The 16,308-nt window shown below is 55.2% G+C and overlaps 1 protein-coding gene across 1 annotated transcript; it reads left to right on the top strand.

The window, feature by feature from the left end:
* The first annotated feature begins 1,418 nt into the window (after positions 1-1,418).
* Positions 1,419-15,159, top strand: HSF5 (heat shock transcription factor 5). Its single transcript, XM_054166980.1, has 3 exons — positions 1,419-1,983; positions 5,611-5,979; positions 15,071-15,159. The coding sequence occupies exons 1-3, from the start codon at positions 1,419-1,421 to the stop codon at positions 15,157-15,159; spliced, it is 1,023 nt and encodes a 340-aa protein (XP_054022955.1).
* The last annotated feature ends 1,149 nt before the right edge of the window (positions 15,160-16,308 follow it).

Below are 16,308 nucleotides of genomic sequence, written 5' to 3'. Positions count from 1 at the left end.
TCCTTTTTCCTCACTTTCTACCTCTTGCCATGGGTCTTGGCTGGTACCTGCCAGGAGGATGGCTCTGGGCTGCCAGGGGGCTGTCCCAAACAGCAGGTTTCACACACAGGCCTCAGCTGCCTGCTCCCTCATGGGACCCTGGTGAGCTGCTGCTGGTGGGACCAAAGGGGCTGAGGGAACTGAGGTGGTTTGAGTGGAGTGGAGGAGCTTAGAGGACTGGGGCTGCAGCAAGGCATGCCAGGCAGGATGGAACTGGGAGGGGAGAGAGAACAAAGGCACTGAGGGGACTGGGAGGGACTGATGAGGTTGGAGGAGCTGATGGAACTGGGGAGGCTGTAGGGGATGCCAACCCTGTGAGTGAGAGAGTGGAAGGGACTGAGGGAAACTGATGCCCTTGGAGGAGCTGTAGGGGGTGGTGAGGCTGTAGAGGACAGGTAGGGGATGCCAGGCATGAGAAGACTGAGGGCACTTGGGGGTCTGAGAGAACTGAGGCAGGCTGGGGAGGATGGAGGATCTTAGGGGCCTGGGGTTTCTGCAGGGGAGGCCAGGCAGGAGGGGACTGGGGGGGAGTGAGAGAAAGCAAAAGGGGCTGAGGCAGCTAGGGAGGACTGATGGGCTTAGAGGAGATGTTGGAACTGGTGAGGCTGTAAGGGAAGCCAGACAGGAGGGGCTGTGAGAGCTGAGGGAACTGCTGGGGGCTCGAGGGTCTCAGAGAGGTGCTGCAGCGGATGCTGTGCAGGAGGCAGCAGTGGGGCTGAGGACAATGGAGGGGCTGTGGGGATGGAAGGGGCTAAGGGCACAGGGGGGGCTCAGAGAGATGGTGATGCTTAGGGGGCTGGGGGTGCTGCTGGGGCTGCGGGGATGGAAGGGGCTAAGGGCACAGGTGGGGCTCAGAGAGATGGTGATGCTTAGGGGACTGGGGGTGCTGCTGGGATGGAAGGGGCTAAGGGCACAGGTGGGGCTCAGAGAGATGGTGATGCTTAGGGGGCTGGGGGTGCTGCTGGGGCTGCTGGGATGGAAGGGGCTAAAGGCACAGGTGGGGCTCAGAGAGATGGTGATGCTTAGGGGACTGGGGGTGCTGCTGGGGCTGCTGGGATGGAAGGGGCTAAGGGCACAGGTGGGGCTCAGAGAGATGGCAGTGCTTAGGGGACTGGGGGTGCTGCTGGGGCTGCTGGGACAGAAGGGGCTAAGGGCACAGGTGGGGCTCAGAGAGATGGTGATGCTTAGGGGACCGGGGGTGCCGCCGGGGCTGCGGGAGCCCCGGGGCTGCGGGGCCGTGGTCCGCCGGGCCCGGGCAGCGCCCCGTGACGGGGCAGGAGCGGCGCGGGCCGGCCCGGGCCCGTTGCCGGGGTCACGGCGGCCGTTGCCTGTCGCCGGGTCCGTTGCGGGAGAGCATCAGCCGCGGCTCCCCCGCCGCTATGGAGGAGCAGCAGCAGCAGCCCCTGCCCCTGTCCATCAACCCCGAGGCCTTCCCGGCCAAGCTGTGGCGGCTGGTGAACAGCCCCCGCGTCCGCTCCGTGCGCTGGGACGGCCGCGGGCAGGGGCTGCTCATCGACGAGCAGCAGTTCGTGTCCGAGGTGCTGGACGCGGCGCCGAGCGGCGGCGAGGCGGCGGCAGGAGACGGCGGCTTCTTCAAGACCAAGAGCTTCCCCAGCTTCATCCGACAGCTCAACCTCTACGGCTTCCAGAAGGTGTCGAAGGGGCTGGTGCTGGCGCCCAGGCCGGTCTCCGGCGGCGGCGGGGGCAGAGCCACCAGCTTCCTGCACCACTTCCACAGCCCCCACTTCTGCCGCGGCCGCCCCGACCTCCTGGTGCACCTGAAGCGCATGACCAGCGCCAACAAGATGAGGCTGGCAGCTGGCCTGGAGCTGCCCAGCCGCCCCGCCAGCCACCTCCAGCAGCTGCCCGGCAAGATGCTGCGCCGCGACCCGCTGCTGCTGCTGCTGCCGTCCTCCTCAGCCGCTGCCAAGGCCAACAGTCACGGTGAGACCGGCTGGGCCACGGAGGGAGGGCTGGCTGGCATGGGGGGTGTAAGGTCGGTGCTCTCCGGAGGGAGGAGGGTTTCCTGTCCTAGCTGGTGCTCACTCAGTTCCCTGATGTGAGAAAACAGAATCACAGAACTGTTAGGGTTGGAAGGGACCTCAAGGCTCAGCCAGTCCCAACCCCCCTGCCATGGCCAGGGACACCTCACACTGCAGCAGGTTGCTCACAGCCACCTCCAGCCTGGCTGCAAACACCTCCAGGCATGAGGCTGTCACCACCTCCCTGGGCAGCCTGTGCCAGGCTCTCACCACCCTCATGGGGAACAACTTCTTCCTCACATCCAATTTCAATCTACCCACTTCTAGTATTGTTCCATTCCCCCCAGCCCTATCATCCTAAAAAGTCCCTCCCCAGCTTTCTTGTAGCCCCCTTCAGATCCTGGAAGGCCATAAATGGTTGTTCTTAATGCCACTATATCTGCCAGCAAGCATGGGGTAGTGTGGTTCACATGTTCCCTGTCTTCCAGTTCAAGAGGGACAGGGAGGTACTTGAGAGAGTCCAAGGGAGGGCTACCAGGATGCTGAAGGGACTGCAGCAGTGCCTGGGGAGGAGAGGCTGAGAGCCCTGGGGCTGTTCAGTCTGGAGAGGAGAAGGCTGAGAGGGGATTTAATAAATGTCTATAAATATCTGAGGGCTGGGGGCAGGAAGGAAGGGACAGGGACAGGCTCTGCTCACTTGCTCCCCATGATAGGAAAAGGGGCAATGGATCTAAACTGCAACACAGGAGGTTCCACCTCACCATGAGGAGGAACTTCTTCCCTGTGAGGCTCCCAGAGCCCTGGAGCAGGCTGCCCAGAGAGGTTGTGGAGTCTCCTTCTCTGGAGCCTTTCCAGCCCCATCTGGATGTGTTCCTGTGTGACCTGTGCTGGATTCTGTGGTCCTGCTGTGGCAGGGGGGGGTTGGACTTGGAGATCTCCAGAGGTCACTTCCAACCCCTAACATCCTGGGATCCTGCGTTTCAGTTTGCCTGTAGGCTGCAACACAACCCCTGTGGTGTGCTACACCGAGAGCCCCCTGGCCTGATCTCTGTGGAGCTGCCACAGCTCTGCCAAAGGAACACTACTCCTCCTTGCCTGTCAGTGGGGCTGCTTAATCAGTTCTCATTAAACCTCTATGAAACAATGGATCATGCCAAATGACAGCTGGAGCATCCTGTCAGCTTTGTGCAAAGGAGAAGAAGAACCCTGGTAGTGAGATTTCTGTCAGCTGGGTTCTGAACAAGAGTTAGGAACTAGAGAGCTTTTGAAGAGGGTTGAATCAGGAGGTGAAAACAAACAGAAGGTAATCTTGGAGGAAAGCCCCAGAACACATTTCCTTTCTTTCTAACCCTCCCTTGAGAGGATCTGAGTTTTCCAAGGCAAGTTTGAGCTCCTGAAGGATTGCTCCACAGCTTCCACATAAGCTTGAGAGCATCGTGGTTGATGGTGTGTGAGGGAGATGTATCTTGTTTGGTGATGGTGCTGGTCCAGTGGGGCTGTGGGCTGCTTCCAGAAGGGCAGTGCTGCTTCCCAGGGTGATGAAACATGAGGGAATGGCCTCAAATTGTGCCAGGAGACGTTTAGGTTGGGGATCAGGAAAGAAATTTTCTGCTTCAAGAGTGGTCAGGGATTGGAACAGGCTGCCCAGGGAGGTGGTGGAGTCACCATCCCTGCAGGTGTTCAAGGAACCTGTGGCCATGGCCCTCGGGGCTGTGGTTTAATGGCCATGGTGGTGGTGGGTTGGTGGCTGATCAGGTGAGGGACTGGATGGTCTTAGAGGTCTCTTCCAACCAAAGCAGTTCTATGGCTTTATGGTCACCTTCCTGGCAGCTGGTGCAGCAGGTGGGTTGGTGTTGCAGAATGGCAACAGCACAAGGCTCTGAGGAGAAGACTTGAGCAGGCTGCTCGTGGCTGGCTCTCAGAGCAGGCTGATGCACCATGTGGGTTCCAGCGCAGGAGCAGTGACAGAAGCAGCTGGGGGTCCTGCCTCCTGCAGCACCACCTTGGCTTGAGGAGAGAGCAGGGGATGATGGTTCTTGCTCCTGGGTTCAGAGTAGGAATCTCTGTCCAGTTCATGTGGTGGTGTCTCTGGGGTGTGTGGAGCTCCAGCTGGGATGCCAAGAGAAGGGAAGGAACTGCTTTCAGTGCCAAGGCTTGGCAGGATTTCAGTCCAAGATTTGGTGTTAACATTGTTGGGACTGAGGTGAGTCACTGCAGGCTTCAGTGAGATCTGGGCTGGCTGATGTCATTGCAGACCACTGGGAGGGCAAATGCTGAGGAGGACGAAGCCTTTGAATGTTTTGCCCTCTGTTTTTATGGGTGCAGTTTTGGAGAGCTTCTGCTCTTGGAGTCTGTTTCTAGAAGGAAAGGAGAGGGACATGGTTGGGGTTTGTAGGCCGGCTGACAATCTCCTGTGTGCTCTGCCCTGACTCTTCAGTGCATGCCTTTGCTGTGAATGGGAGCTAATTGGACAGATAAAAGGTATTTTGTGTCTGCAGAGCACTGGCCTGTTCCAAAAGTCTTGCAACATGGAATTCTCTGTTAAACATCCAGGAACAATTCCTGTAAAGCAAGGGATGCTTCATCACTTGGCCTCCTCTGGTGTCTTCTTTATGTGCTGAAATGAGAGATAGTCTTCATTTCCCTTTCCAGAGGGAGAATAGAGACAAAGGCATTCCCATGCTTCAGTTCCTTTGGGGCTTATATAGGATAGAAGAGAATAGAATAGAATTAACCAGGTTGGAAAAGACCTTTGAGATCATCAAGTCCAACCTCTCACCCAACACCATCTCTTCTCCCAGGCACCCAGCACCAGAATGGTTTATGGGGCACAGGAAGCAAGGAGATAGCACAGGACCTCAAGTGGTGCTTGTGCCACCATGGAAAGCCTTGGGCCTCCAGCACTACCTGGATTCCACCTGGCCAGGAGTCCAGCAGTGGGCAGGCAGCTTGGCTTGTGTGCTCCTGCCCTGGCATCCCAAATGCATCCTCTCTTAGGCCACACCTGGAGTCCTGTGTCCAGGTTAGGAAAGATGTTGAGATGCTGGAAGGTGTCCAGAGAAGGGCAAGAAAGCTGGGGAGGGGTCTGGAGCACAGCCCTGGGAGGAGAGGCTGAGGGAGCTGGGGTTGCTTAGCCTGCAGAAGAGGAGGCTCAGGGGAGACCTTCTTGCTCTCTGCAACTCCCTGAAGGGAGGTTGTAGCCAGGAGGGGGTTGGTCTCTTCTCCCAGGCACCCAGCAGCAGAAGAAGAGGACACAGTCTCAAGCTGTGCCAGGGAAGGTTGAGGCTGGATGTTAGGAAGAAGATCTTCCTAGAAAGAGAGATTGGCCATTGGGATGTGCTGCCCAGGGAGGTGGTGGAGTCCCCATCCCTGGAGGTGTCTAGGAAGAGCCTGGATGAGGCACTTGGTGCCATGGTTGAGTTGATCAGATGCTGTTGGGTGATAGGTTGGACTGGATGATCTCAAAGGTCTTTTCCAACCTGGTTAATTCTATTCTATTCTATTCTATTCTATTCTGATATTGCCTTTCATTTCTTGTGCAAGCTCCTTTCCTCAAGGCTTGTTTCACCTCATGTTGTCCCCCCTGCAGGACTGCTGACCGTGGGAGATTCTCCTCAGCCTTATCTCGACAGTTTCTTTGCCTACCCCTACATAGCCTCCTCTCCCCAGAGCCACGGTGCCTCGCCCACCACAAGCTTCAGCCAGCCTCCAGTGCCTTCCATGGCATGGCAGAATCCTCTGGAGTCGCTCCCAAGGCAAGGGGCTGCCCCAGCTCTGCCACACAAAGGGGCTGCCTTCCCAACGCTGCGGAGCTCCCCGCCGGAGGTGACCTACTCGCTGCGCACCGTCTGCTCCGTCCTGCCCATCCACCAATGGGCTCAGAGCACCAGCACTGCCCTGCCAAAACACAGCAGCTCCTCTCCTTCACTGCAGTGCTCACAAGCCTACTATCCAACAGGTATGGCAAACAATTCTGCCTTTGCTTTTCATAGAATCAATAGGGTAGGATAGGGTAGGGTAGGGTAGGGTAGGGTAGGATAGGATAGGATAGGATAGGATAGGATAGGATAGGATAGGATAGGCCAGGTTGGAAGAGACCTTCAAGATCATCAAGTCCAACCTATCATCCAACACCATCTGATCCACCAAACCATGCAAGCAAGAACCCTATCAACTCTCCTCCTAAACACCTCCAATGATGGTGACTCCACCACCTCCCTGGGCAGCACATTCCAGTGGCCAATTCCTCTTGCTGGGAAGAACTTTCTCCTCACCTCCAGCCTAAACTTCCCCTGGGACAGCTTGAGACTGTGTCCTCTTGTTCTGGTGCTGCTTGCCTGGGAGAAGAGCCCAACCCCCACCTGAAGGTGGTTGCAAGAAGGTCTCCCCTGAGCCTCCTCTTCTGCAGGCTAAGCAACCCCAGCTCCCTCAGCCTCTCCTCACAGGGCTGTGCTCCAGACCCCTCCCCAGCTTTGTTGCCCTTCTCTGGACACCTTCAAGAGTCTCAATGTCCTTCTTAAATTGATGGCAAGTCCATTCTCACAGACTGCATTGGGTTGGAAGGGGCCCTCAAAGGTTGCCTTGCCCAACCTCCCTGCAGGCAGCAGGGACACCTCCAACCAGATCAGGCTGCCCACAGCCACCCTGAGTCTGATCTTGAATGTCTCTTAAGCAGAGGCAGCAGCTGAGAAGCTCTGTGTTTAGCAGAGGGTGAGCTGCACCACATTCCCTTGAGAAAAGCAGGCTGGATAGGTGAGGTGTCACCAGGCAGAGGGGCAGGATCCCCTCCTTCCATCTCTGGCCAGGCTGCCATTGGCCTTCTGGCCTGCCAGTGCCCATTGCTGACTCCTGTTCAGCTTCTCACCCACCTGCACCCCCAAGTCCTTCTCTGCAGGGCTGCTCTCAACCTCATCATGCCCCAGCCTGGACTGATGCCGAGGATTGCCCTGACCCAGGTGCAGGACCCTGCACTTTGCCCTGTTGAACCTCATGAGGTTCTCCTCAGTCCACTTCTGCAGCCTGCCCAGGTCCCTCTGGATGCCATCCCCTCCTTCAGTCCTATCAGCCACACCACTCAGCTGCTGAGGGTGCCTCAGTCTCTGTGTATCACTGATGAAGATACTGAAGTGTCCTGGTGCCAGTACAGACCCCTGAGTCACGTCTTGTCACGCCAAGTCCTGTCCCTCTGGATGATACACCCTCTGTTAGGAGGAGAAGAGCTCCCAGGGGCAGAAAGGAGACTGTTAAACAGGGGCAGGAGCTGAGAAGCTCTGTGTTTAGGAGAGGGTGAGCAGCAGCAGGTTCCCTTGAGAAAAGCAGGCTGGGTGTTAGTAATGCACTTGCAGAACTCGTTGTAGGATTCATCTTGCCGAAGGTTCATCTGAATGTGTAATAGCTGCTTGCATGTGCCTGGGCTTGCCAGCCAGATTACAGCTACAGCCTGTAGAGAGAAACAGGCACCTCCCAGAGGCTGACTCACTCCAGCTTTCTTAGACATAGCCCTTTGCAAGGCAGTCCTCTGCTTCCAGCAGCCCCTTTCTGCTTGGGCTGTGCGGAGCCCACAGCTGGGCATTGGGGCAAGGCAATCAATCCCACCCCAATGTCCTGCTTCATTCTGCCCCCTTTTCCCCTTGTCACAAAGGCCTTGGGTATCACCTTCACTTTCATCAGCCTTTTGATTGGTAAAGGCTTGGAGCTGGCACACTTTTTGTCTCCCAGCCCGTTCCAATGTGTCCACTGATCTGCAGGGATAGGCACAGCTCCATTCCCTCTTCCCTGCACAGCTGTGAGTAGTGTTGACCCAGCTGTCTGAGGAGCTCTTGGGCTTAACTTTTGGATGGGACAGAAATACATAGGTCCACAGAATGGTTTGGGTGGGAAGGGACCTTAAAGATCATCTAGTTCCATCCCCCTGCCACTGGCAGGGTCACCTTCCACTAGCCCAGGCTGCTCAGGTGTTCTTAAGGTTCTTCCTTGGCATTTTAACTGCTGGAGCTGTAGCCTTCATGCCTTCAGCAAAGCTTGTGATTGATTTGTTCCCATCCAGTGAAACCCTGAGAGCCCACAGAATGAGATTGCCTCAAGAGCTTGGAGGTGTGTGCCAGGATGTGGTGGTAATGCTGTCATCCCTCTAGCTAAGTGTCACCTGCAGGCTTTTAATGCAATTCATCCATTTGGTTTTCACCCAGGGCTGAGAAAACAGGATTTAGTGACTGCCTCAGTGATTCCCTAATGAATAGTTCTCTGCTTGGCAGATAAGAACACTGGCCTTCACCAGATGTCCCTGTAGCTCAGCATTTCCTCTGACAGTAATCACAGAGTGTGAGGGGCTGGAAGGGAGCTCAAAAGCTCATCCAGCCCAACTCCCCTGCCAGAGCAGGGGCACCTAGAGCAGAGCACACAGGAACACATCCAGGTGGGGTTGGAATATCTCCAGAGAAGCAAGACTCCATAACCCCCCTGGGCAGCCTGCCCCAGGGCTCTGTCACCCTCCCAGGGAAAGAATTCTTCCTCCTGTTTCCATGGCACTTCCTCTGCCTCAGCTTCCACCACTGCCCCTTGTGCTGGCATTGGGCATCCCCCAGCAGAGCCTGGCTCCAGCCCCTGGGCACTCACCCTGCACAGCTTTAGCAACAGCCATGAGGTCACCTCTCAGTCTCCCCCTCCCCAAGCCAAAGAGCCCAAACTCCCTCAATCTCTGCCCAGAAGGAAGATGTTGCACTGCTTTCATCGTTTTTGTGGCTCTGTGCTGGACTCTTTCAAGGAGGAGAGCAGAAGCACAGCAAGCATGGACTGCTGCTCCTCCAACACCCATCAACCATGTGGGCTCAGGGAATTAAGAAACCATCACACCAGTTGTACTGAGTAGAACTTCCAGGAACTTGGCTGTTTCTCCCAACCTGTGGCATGCCTAACATAGAGTCTTAGGGTGGTAGGGCTTGGAAGAGACCTTGGTTGGAAGAGATCCTTGAGTCCAAGCTCCCTGCAAAGCAGGACTGCTTAGGGCAGGTCACATAGGAACACATCCAGGCAGGTTTTGAAGATCTCTGGAGGGGATCTAGAGAGCATGTGTGTGACAAGGCCTTCATTTCCCAGCTGACCTGCTCTTTGTGCACCTTTCCTTTCTCCACTCTGCCTCCAGGAAATCTCCTTTTGGTTTCTGGGTGGCTGTGTCTCTGTCCATGTCCCTCTCACAGCACCAGTTCTGATTTCAAAGCTTAGTTCTTCCCCTCACATTTGCTCTGTGATGGAGGCTCCTGCCCCGTGTAGCTGTCCCTCCAGGACAGTGCTCTGTACATCATCTGTGCTGCCTCCCTCTGACCTGTGATTGAGACTGTTGGATCACAGAATTGTTTGGGTTGGAAAAGCCCTTTAAGAGCATGGAGTCCAACCATTCTCTACCCCTGCCATGGCTGCTGTTAAACCATGGCCCTCAGCACCACATCCCTGTGTCTGTACAGAGTTCCAGGTATGGGGGAATCTTGCATTTGGCCAGGGGAGTAATAATGTTCCTGGCTCACTCTCTGTTCCCTTTTGTGTTGATGGAATCAAAGGATGTTAGGGGTTGGAAGGGACCTCCAGAGATCCCCAGGTGCCTGGGGAGAGAGAGAGAGCTCATCAGGATCACCTAGAGGGATATGTCCAGCTTGGCTTTGAAAGTCTCCAGAGAAGGAGGCTCCACAACCTCCCTGGCAGCCTGTCCCAGAGTTATTTCCTAGCAAACTGATTGTCTCCATTTGTGACTTCTGAGGGGGCTTTGAGCTGCTGAGTCTAGAGCTGATACCTCCTTGAAACTATCTACTCCAACACCAAGATTATTAATCATAGGCTGGGCTGGGCTGGAAGGGACCTGAAGGGGGCTACAAGAAGGATGGAGAGACTGGTTCCAAAGGCCTGCAGTGATAGGGCAAGAGGCAGTGGCTTCAAACTAGAGGAGAGCAGGTTTAGATTGGATGTTAGGAACAGGTTCAGCACCATCAAGGTGGTGGAACACTGGAACAGGTTGCTCAGGGAGGTGGTTTGGGCCCCATCCCTGGAGATATTCAAGGTGAGTCTCAACAGGGCTCTGGGCAACCTGAGCTAGTTGGGGATGTCCCTGCTGACTGCAGAAGGGGTTGGACTGGATGGCCTTTGGATGTCCCCTTCCAACCCAAACCATTCTATGACTCTGTGATTCTTAAAGGTCATCTAGTCCAATCTCCCTGCCCTAGGGGACAGCTTCCACTAGGTCAGGGTGCTCATGATCCCTGGTGGTTGACTGACAGCTAAGAACTGATCATTATCTGTGTGAAGAGAGTTTATTTTTCCTGAGTGCAGAGCTGTGGCTGGGGGCTTTAGGATACTCATCAGGACAGGGATGTTCCACATCTTCATGGCTGATTGCTCTCGTCTGTCCAGTTCTGGGCTCCTCAGTTTAAGAAGGGCATTGAGAGACTTGAAGGTGTCCAGAGAAGGGCAAGAAAGCTGGGGAGGGGTCTGGAGCACAGCCCTGTGAGGAGAGGCTGAGGGAGCTGGGGTTGCTTAGCCTGCAGAAGAGGAGGCTCAGGGGAGACCTAATTGCTCTCTGCAACTCCCTGAAGGGAGGTTGTAGCCAGGAGGGGGTTGGTCTCTTCTCCCAGGCAAGCAGCACCAGAACAAGAGGACACAGTCTCAAGCTGTGCCAGGGGAGGTTTAGGCTGGAGGTGAGGAGAAAGTTCTTCCCAGAAAGAGAGATTGGCCATTGGGATGTGCTGCCCAGGGAGGTGGTGGAGTCCCCATCCCTGGAGGTGTTCAAGAGGGGCTTGGATGTGGCACTTGGAGCCATGGCGTAGTTGTCAGGAGGTGTTGGGTGACAGCTTGGACTTGATGCTCTCTGGGGTCTTTTCCAACCTTGGTGATTCTATGCCTAACCTGCCATTACCAGCCAGCACCCCCTCACTGCTCCCTCACTCTTGAAGTGCTTCATTAAACTGAGCAGCATGACTTGCCCCCCAGCTCCTTGGGGCCCTCCACAAGCATCCTCACTTGTGAGCAGTGATGATTTACTCCTACCTTCTGTGTTCACAGTATCACCAAGGTTGGAAGAGACCTCCAAGACCATCGAGTGTAACCTGTGTTGCACCTTTAGGACAGCTTGGTTTGTGAAGGGGCAGCTCTGCCTCCTCTGCTGCTGCTGCTGCTCACTTTGTGAGAGTTTCTGCTGCTGGTTTGGTGAAAGCTTTGTGGCAATCTAAACGTCCTCCCAGTGAGAGAACAGTTGGCTTCCCTGCTGGAGGTCTTTCAAGAGGGTAATGAAGGGTGGCTTCTCTGCCACAGAAAGAAGTCTTGTTGCCTCCACCCTGTTCTACATTACCCAGTGTCAACTCATTCTCTATTCCATTCTATTTCCTTCTAGTTTTTTCCTTATGCAACTCTCAGGTTTGGAGCTTGTATTTGCTTAAACATACCTCTTGTCAAGGGTGAGGGCTGGGCTGGCCTCCAGCTGAGTGGCAGATGCTCTCTGTGAAGCCCTCTGCCTTCACTGGGCAGGAAAGTTCAGTCACAGAATCAGTTCTGGTTTAGCTCAAGCCAGGAGACTTCTCAATGACTTCCTTGAAAAGCAGTGGTTTGTAGACTCATGGAATGGCTCAGGTTGGAAGGGGCCTCACAGATCACCTCCTCCAACCTCCCTGCCGTGGGCAGGGACACCTCTCAGCTAGACTCAGCTGCTCAAGGCCTCACCCAACCTGGCTTTGAACACCCCCAGGGAGGAAGCAGCCACAACCTCCCTGGGCAGCCTGTTCCAGAGTCTCACCACCCCTGTACTGCATAACTTCTTCCTCAGCTCCAGTCTAACCCTGCTGTCCCTCAGCTTCAAACCATTCCTCCTTGTCCTCTCTCTGGACACCCTGATGAAAAGTCCCTCTGCAGCTTTTCTGTGGGCTCCCTTCAGGCATTTGAAGGCAGCTCTAAGGTGCCCCTGGAGCCTTCTCTTCTCCAGGCTGAACACCCCCAGCTCCCTCAGCCTGGCCTCACAGCAGAGCTGCTCCAGCCCTTGGAGCATCTTTGATTTCCCTGCCTGATTTCTTTGTCACCTCTTTGAATATCCAAAGGTACCTTCACCACATCTGAAAGACTGTCCTGGGACTTCTGTGCAAGAGTATTTATGATGCAGAGCAGCCAGCCCTGGCCTTGTCCTGTGACCTGTGCTCTTTGGTGGCCACTGCTTGTTCGAGGCTGGGGAGAGGCCTCGAGCTCAAACCCCATGAGGAGAGGCTGAGGGAGCTGGGGTTGCTTAGCCTGCAGAAGAGGAGGCTCAGGGGAGACCTTCTTGCTCTCTGCAACTCCCTGAAGGGAGGTTGTAGCCAGGTGGGGGTTGGTCTCTTCTCCCAGGCAGGCAAGCAGCACCAGAACAAGAGGACACAGTCTCAAGCTGTGCTAGGGGAGGTTTAGGCTGGAGGTGAGGAGAAAGTTCTTCCCAGTTGTTGGCCACTGGAATGTGCTGCCCAGGGAGGTGGTGGAGTCCCCATCCCTGGAGGTGTTCAAGAGGGGACTGGATGTGGCACTTGGTGCCATGGTTCAGTCATGAGGTCTGTGGTGACAGGTTGGACTTGATGAGCTTGGAGGTCTCTTCCAACCTTGGTGACTGTGATTGCCAGGGCTCTGTGCTGGCTTGCTTACAGCCCCACTGGCAGCACTTCCAGTTGCACAAATCAGGGCTCCTAATCCCCATCTTGTGTCCTATAGAGGAGGTGAATTTTGCCATCCAGAGCTCGTGCAGGCAGCAGCACATCTCTTTGGGCAGAACCCAAATCTCTTTTGAGGTGGATCCATCAAGCTTGATGGAAGGGGCTGGATCTTTGCCTTGATTAATCCAGTAAATACTAATTCATTCCATCAGATGCCATTCAGCCCTGTCTCCTCAGTATGCAAACAAGATCTGTGTTCCCTGACAGTTATTTCCTAACAGCTGGTGGCAGGCTGTGCTCTGGCTGGTAATTTCTGCTGGCTGTGGCCAGATTAAGTACCTCTCAGACAAAAAGGCTCAGAAATGTCTTCTCTCCAGTCACAAGGGCAGGACAAAAACTCGAGTGAAGCAGATGGCTCTGTTGAATCTCCAGTCAGCCTGAAGACTCGAAACATTGCAACTGAATCAACACTTTCACCTTGGTTAACACTGCCTGGCAGTAGCTGCTTTCTGCAGTGCTGTTTAGCAAGTTGTGTGGGTGGATGGTGACTCCTCTTACAGAGTCATAGAATCAATAAGCTTGGAAAAGACCTCTGAGATCATCAAGTCCAAGCTGTCACCCAACACCTCCTGACAACTAAACCATGGCTCCAAGGGCCACATCCAATCCCCTCTTGAACACCTCCAGGAATGGGGACTCCACCACCTCCCTGGGCAGCACATCCCAATGGCCAATCTCTCTTGATGGGAAGAACTTTCTCCTCACCTCCAGCCTAAACTTCCCCTGGCACAGCTTGAGACTGTGTCCTCTTGTTCTGGTGCTGGGTGCCTGGGAGAAGAGACCAACCCCCACCTGGCTACAACCTCCCTTCAGGGAGTTGGAGAGAGCAAGAAGGTCTCCCCTGAGCCTCCTCTTCTGCAGGCTAAGCAACCCCAGCTCCCTCAGCCTCTCCTCACAGGGCTGTGCTCCAGACCCCTCCCCAGCCTTGTTGCCCTTCTCTGGACACCTTAAGTCTCTCAATGTTCTTCTTAAACTGAGGAGCCCAGAACTGGACACAGGACTCAAGGTGTGGCCTGAGCAGTGCTGAGCACAGGGCACAATGACTTCCCTGCTCCTGCTGGCCACACTCTTCCTGCTGCAGGCCAGGATGCCCTTGGCCTTCTTGGCCACCTGGGCACACTGCTGGCTCCTGTTCAGCTGCTGTCAACCACTACCCCCAGGTCCCTTTCTGCCTGGCTGCTCTCAGCCACTCTGACCCCAGCCTGTAGCACTGCCTGGGGTTGTTGTGGCCAAAGTGCAGCCCCTGGTACTTGGACTCATTGAATGCCATCCTGTTGGACTCTGCCCATCTGTCCAGCCTGGCAAGGTGCCTCTGGAGAGCCCTTCTCCCCTCTAACTGATGAGGTGAGGGATGGTGCTTAGCTGGGACTGACTTCCATCTTATGGTGGATTTGCTTCTTAACTGGCTGCTGTCAGACAATGTTCATGTGCCCTGTGCTATTTCCACAGAGGAAATTGTTCTTGCTGTTAGATCAGTCACTGCCATAGCCTATAAGCTGGCAAATAGAAAGAGTCCTTGGGAGAGCAAACTGTTCTGTCTGTGCAACATCCTGTATTTTGGAACCATTCAGAACTGGTCATCAATCTAATCTTCTACATGGGTCACAGCATCCCAGCATGGTGGGGATTGGAAGGGACCTCTGGAGATCATGCAGTCCAACCCCCCCTGCTCAAGCAGGGCACCCACAGCAGCTTGCCCAGGATCACAGTGTCCAGCTGGGTTTGGAATCTCTCCAGAGAAGGAGATTCCACCAGCTCTCTGGGCTCCTGAGCCTGCTCCAGGCCTCCAGCACCCTCACACTAAAGAAGTTTCTCCTCACCTTCAGACAGAACCTGCTGGGTTCCAGTTTGTGCCCACTGCCCCTTGTCCTGTCCCTGGGCACCACTGACAAGAGTCTGGCCCCAGCCTCTTGCCCCTCACCCTTGAGCTCTTGCTGAGCATTGAGCACATGCCCTCCCAGGCTGCTTTGCTCCAGGCTCAAGAGCCCCAGGGCTCTCAGCCTTTGCTGCTTACAGAGCTGCTCCAGGCCCCTCAGCATCTTTGTAGCCTCCCCTGGACTCTCTCCAGTAGTGCCCTGCCTCACTAAGAACAAGAAATTGCTCTTAAGATGACTAGGGGGCTAACAACACACCTCTGGAGCTGAGCTTACTGAGCTATGGTTGAACTGTGGAATCAAAGTAGGCAGCAGAACTCTGCACCCCAAGCACAGACTGTGGAAGTCTGATAACTGTGTTTGAATCCTCACAGCTGCCCTGCAGTGCTCACCACCTGCCCACACAGATCCTCTGCCTGGCTCTGCTCGTCCTGCAGCTTCAACCTACACCCACTGCAGCTTCTTGCAGGTGAGTGCAGCACGCTGGCAGCAGGAGGCTGCGTGAAGGAGCTGCAGGTCTGTGGCTCCCGCAGCGAGGGAGGGAAGCTGGAAAACTGAGCTGCCTGAGAAAGTGGCACTCAGGGGGTTCACAAACACCATGGAATCAGGCAGGGTTGCAAGGGACCACAAGGATCAGTTCCAACCCCCCTGCCATGGGCAGGGACACCCCACACTAGATCAGGCTGGACAGAGCCTCATCCAGCCTGGGCTTAAACACCTCCAGGGCTGGGGCCTCAACCACCTCCCTGCACAACCCATTCCAGGGCTTCACCACTCTCATGGGGAAGAACTTCCTCCTCACCTCCAGCCTGCATCTCCCCACCTCCAGCTTCATTCCACTCCCCCTAGTCCTATCACTACCTGAGATCCTGAGAAGTCCCTCCCCAGCCTTCTTGGAGCCCCCTTCAGATCCTGGAAGGCCACAATGAGGTCACCTCAGAGCCTTCTCTTCTCCAGACTGAACAGCCCCAACTCCCTCAGTCTGTCCTCATGGGAGAGGTGCTCCAGCCCTCTGCTCATCCAATATATCCCTTTCAAAGAAGCCCTGAGCATGAAATGGGGAGCTGTGGAATTCACCTTAGCAGCATAGTGGGTGTCCTGGGCAGGGCAGTGGATTTTTAACTTTCCCTCTCTTCAGTGTTTTTTTGCTTGACTTCAGCAGAACTGGGTTTAGCTAAGGAGTCTGTGTTTATCCTTGAAGAATGTCCTTGCCTGGACAGAAAAAAAAAGAGAGATCCTTTAATATTATGGAAAATACTGGCAAAGAGCTCTGCTTTTGGTTGGGTTTGTGGTTTCTTTTCCTTTTTGTCCCAGAGAGCTTTCTGCAGTCCTGAGTTTCGTGTGATCGCAGAATCACCACGGTTGGAGGAGACCTCAAAGATCCAACCTCTCACCACAGACCTCATGACCAAACCATGGCTCCAAGTGCCACATCCAATCCCCTCTTGAACACCTCCAGGGATGGGGACTCCACCACCTCCCTGGGCAGCACGTTCCAGTGGCTAATGATTCAGTGAAGAGCTTTCAAGCTGCGCCAGGAGAGGTTCAGGCTGGAGGGGAGGAGAAAGTTCTTCACTAAGAGAGTTGTTAGCCACTGGAATGTGCTGCCCAGGGAGGTGGTGGAGTCCCCATCCCTGGAGGTGTTCAAGAGAGCATTGGATGTGGCACTTGAATCACAGAATCACCAAGGCCGGAAGAGACCTGAAA

This window comes from Dryobates pubescens, chromosome 13 (assembly GCF_014839835.1).
Source record: "Dryobates pubescens isolate bDryPub1 chromosome 13, bDryPub1.pri, whole genome shotgun sequence".
NCBI classification, from domain to species: Eukaryota; Metazoa; Chordata; class Aves; order Piciformes; family Picidae; genus Dryobates; species Dryobates pubescens.
The sequence above is the reverse complement of the archived record's forward strand: the minus strand, read 5'-3'. Positions and strand labels throughout refer to the sequence as shown.

Coding starts and splice junctions, on each gene's coding strand:
- HSF5 (XM_054166980.1), top strand. CDS start 1,419: ATGGAGGAGCAGCAGCAGCAGCCCCTGCCCCTGTCCATCAACCCCGAG. Junction 1,984..5,610: donor TGCCAAGGCCAACAGTCACG/GTGAGACCGGCT, acceptor TCCCCCCTGCAG/GACTGCTGACCGTGGGAGAT. Junction 5,980..15,070: donor ACAAGCCTACTATCCAACAG/GTATGGCAAACA, acceptor AGCTTCTTGCAG/GTGAGTGCAGCACGCTGGCA.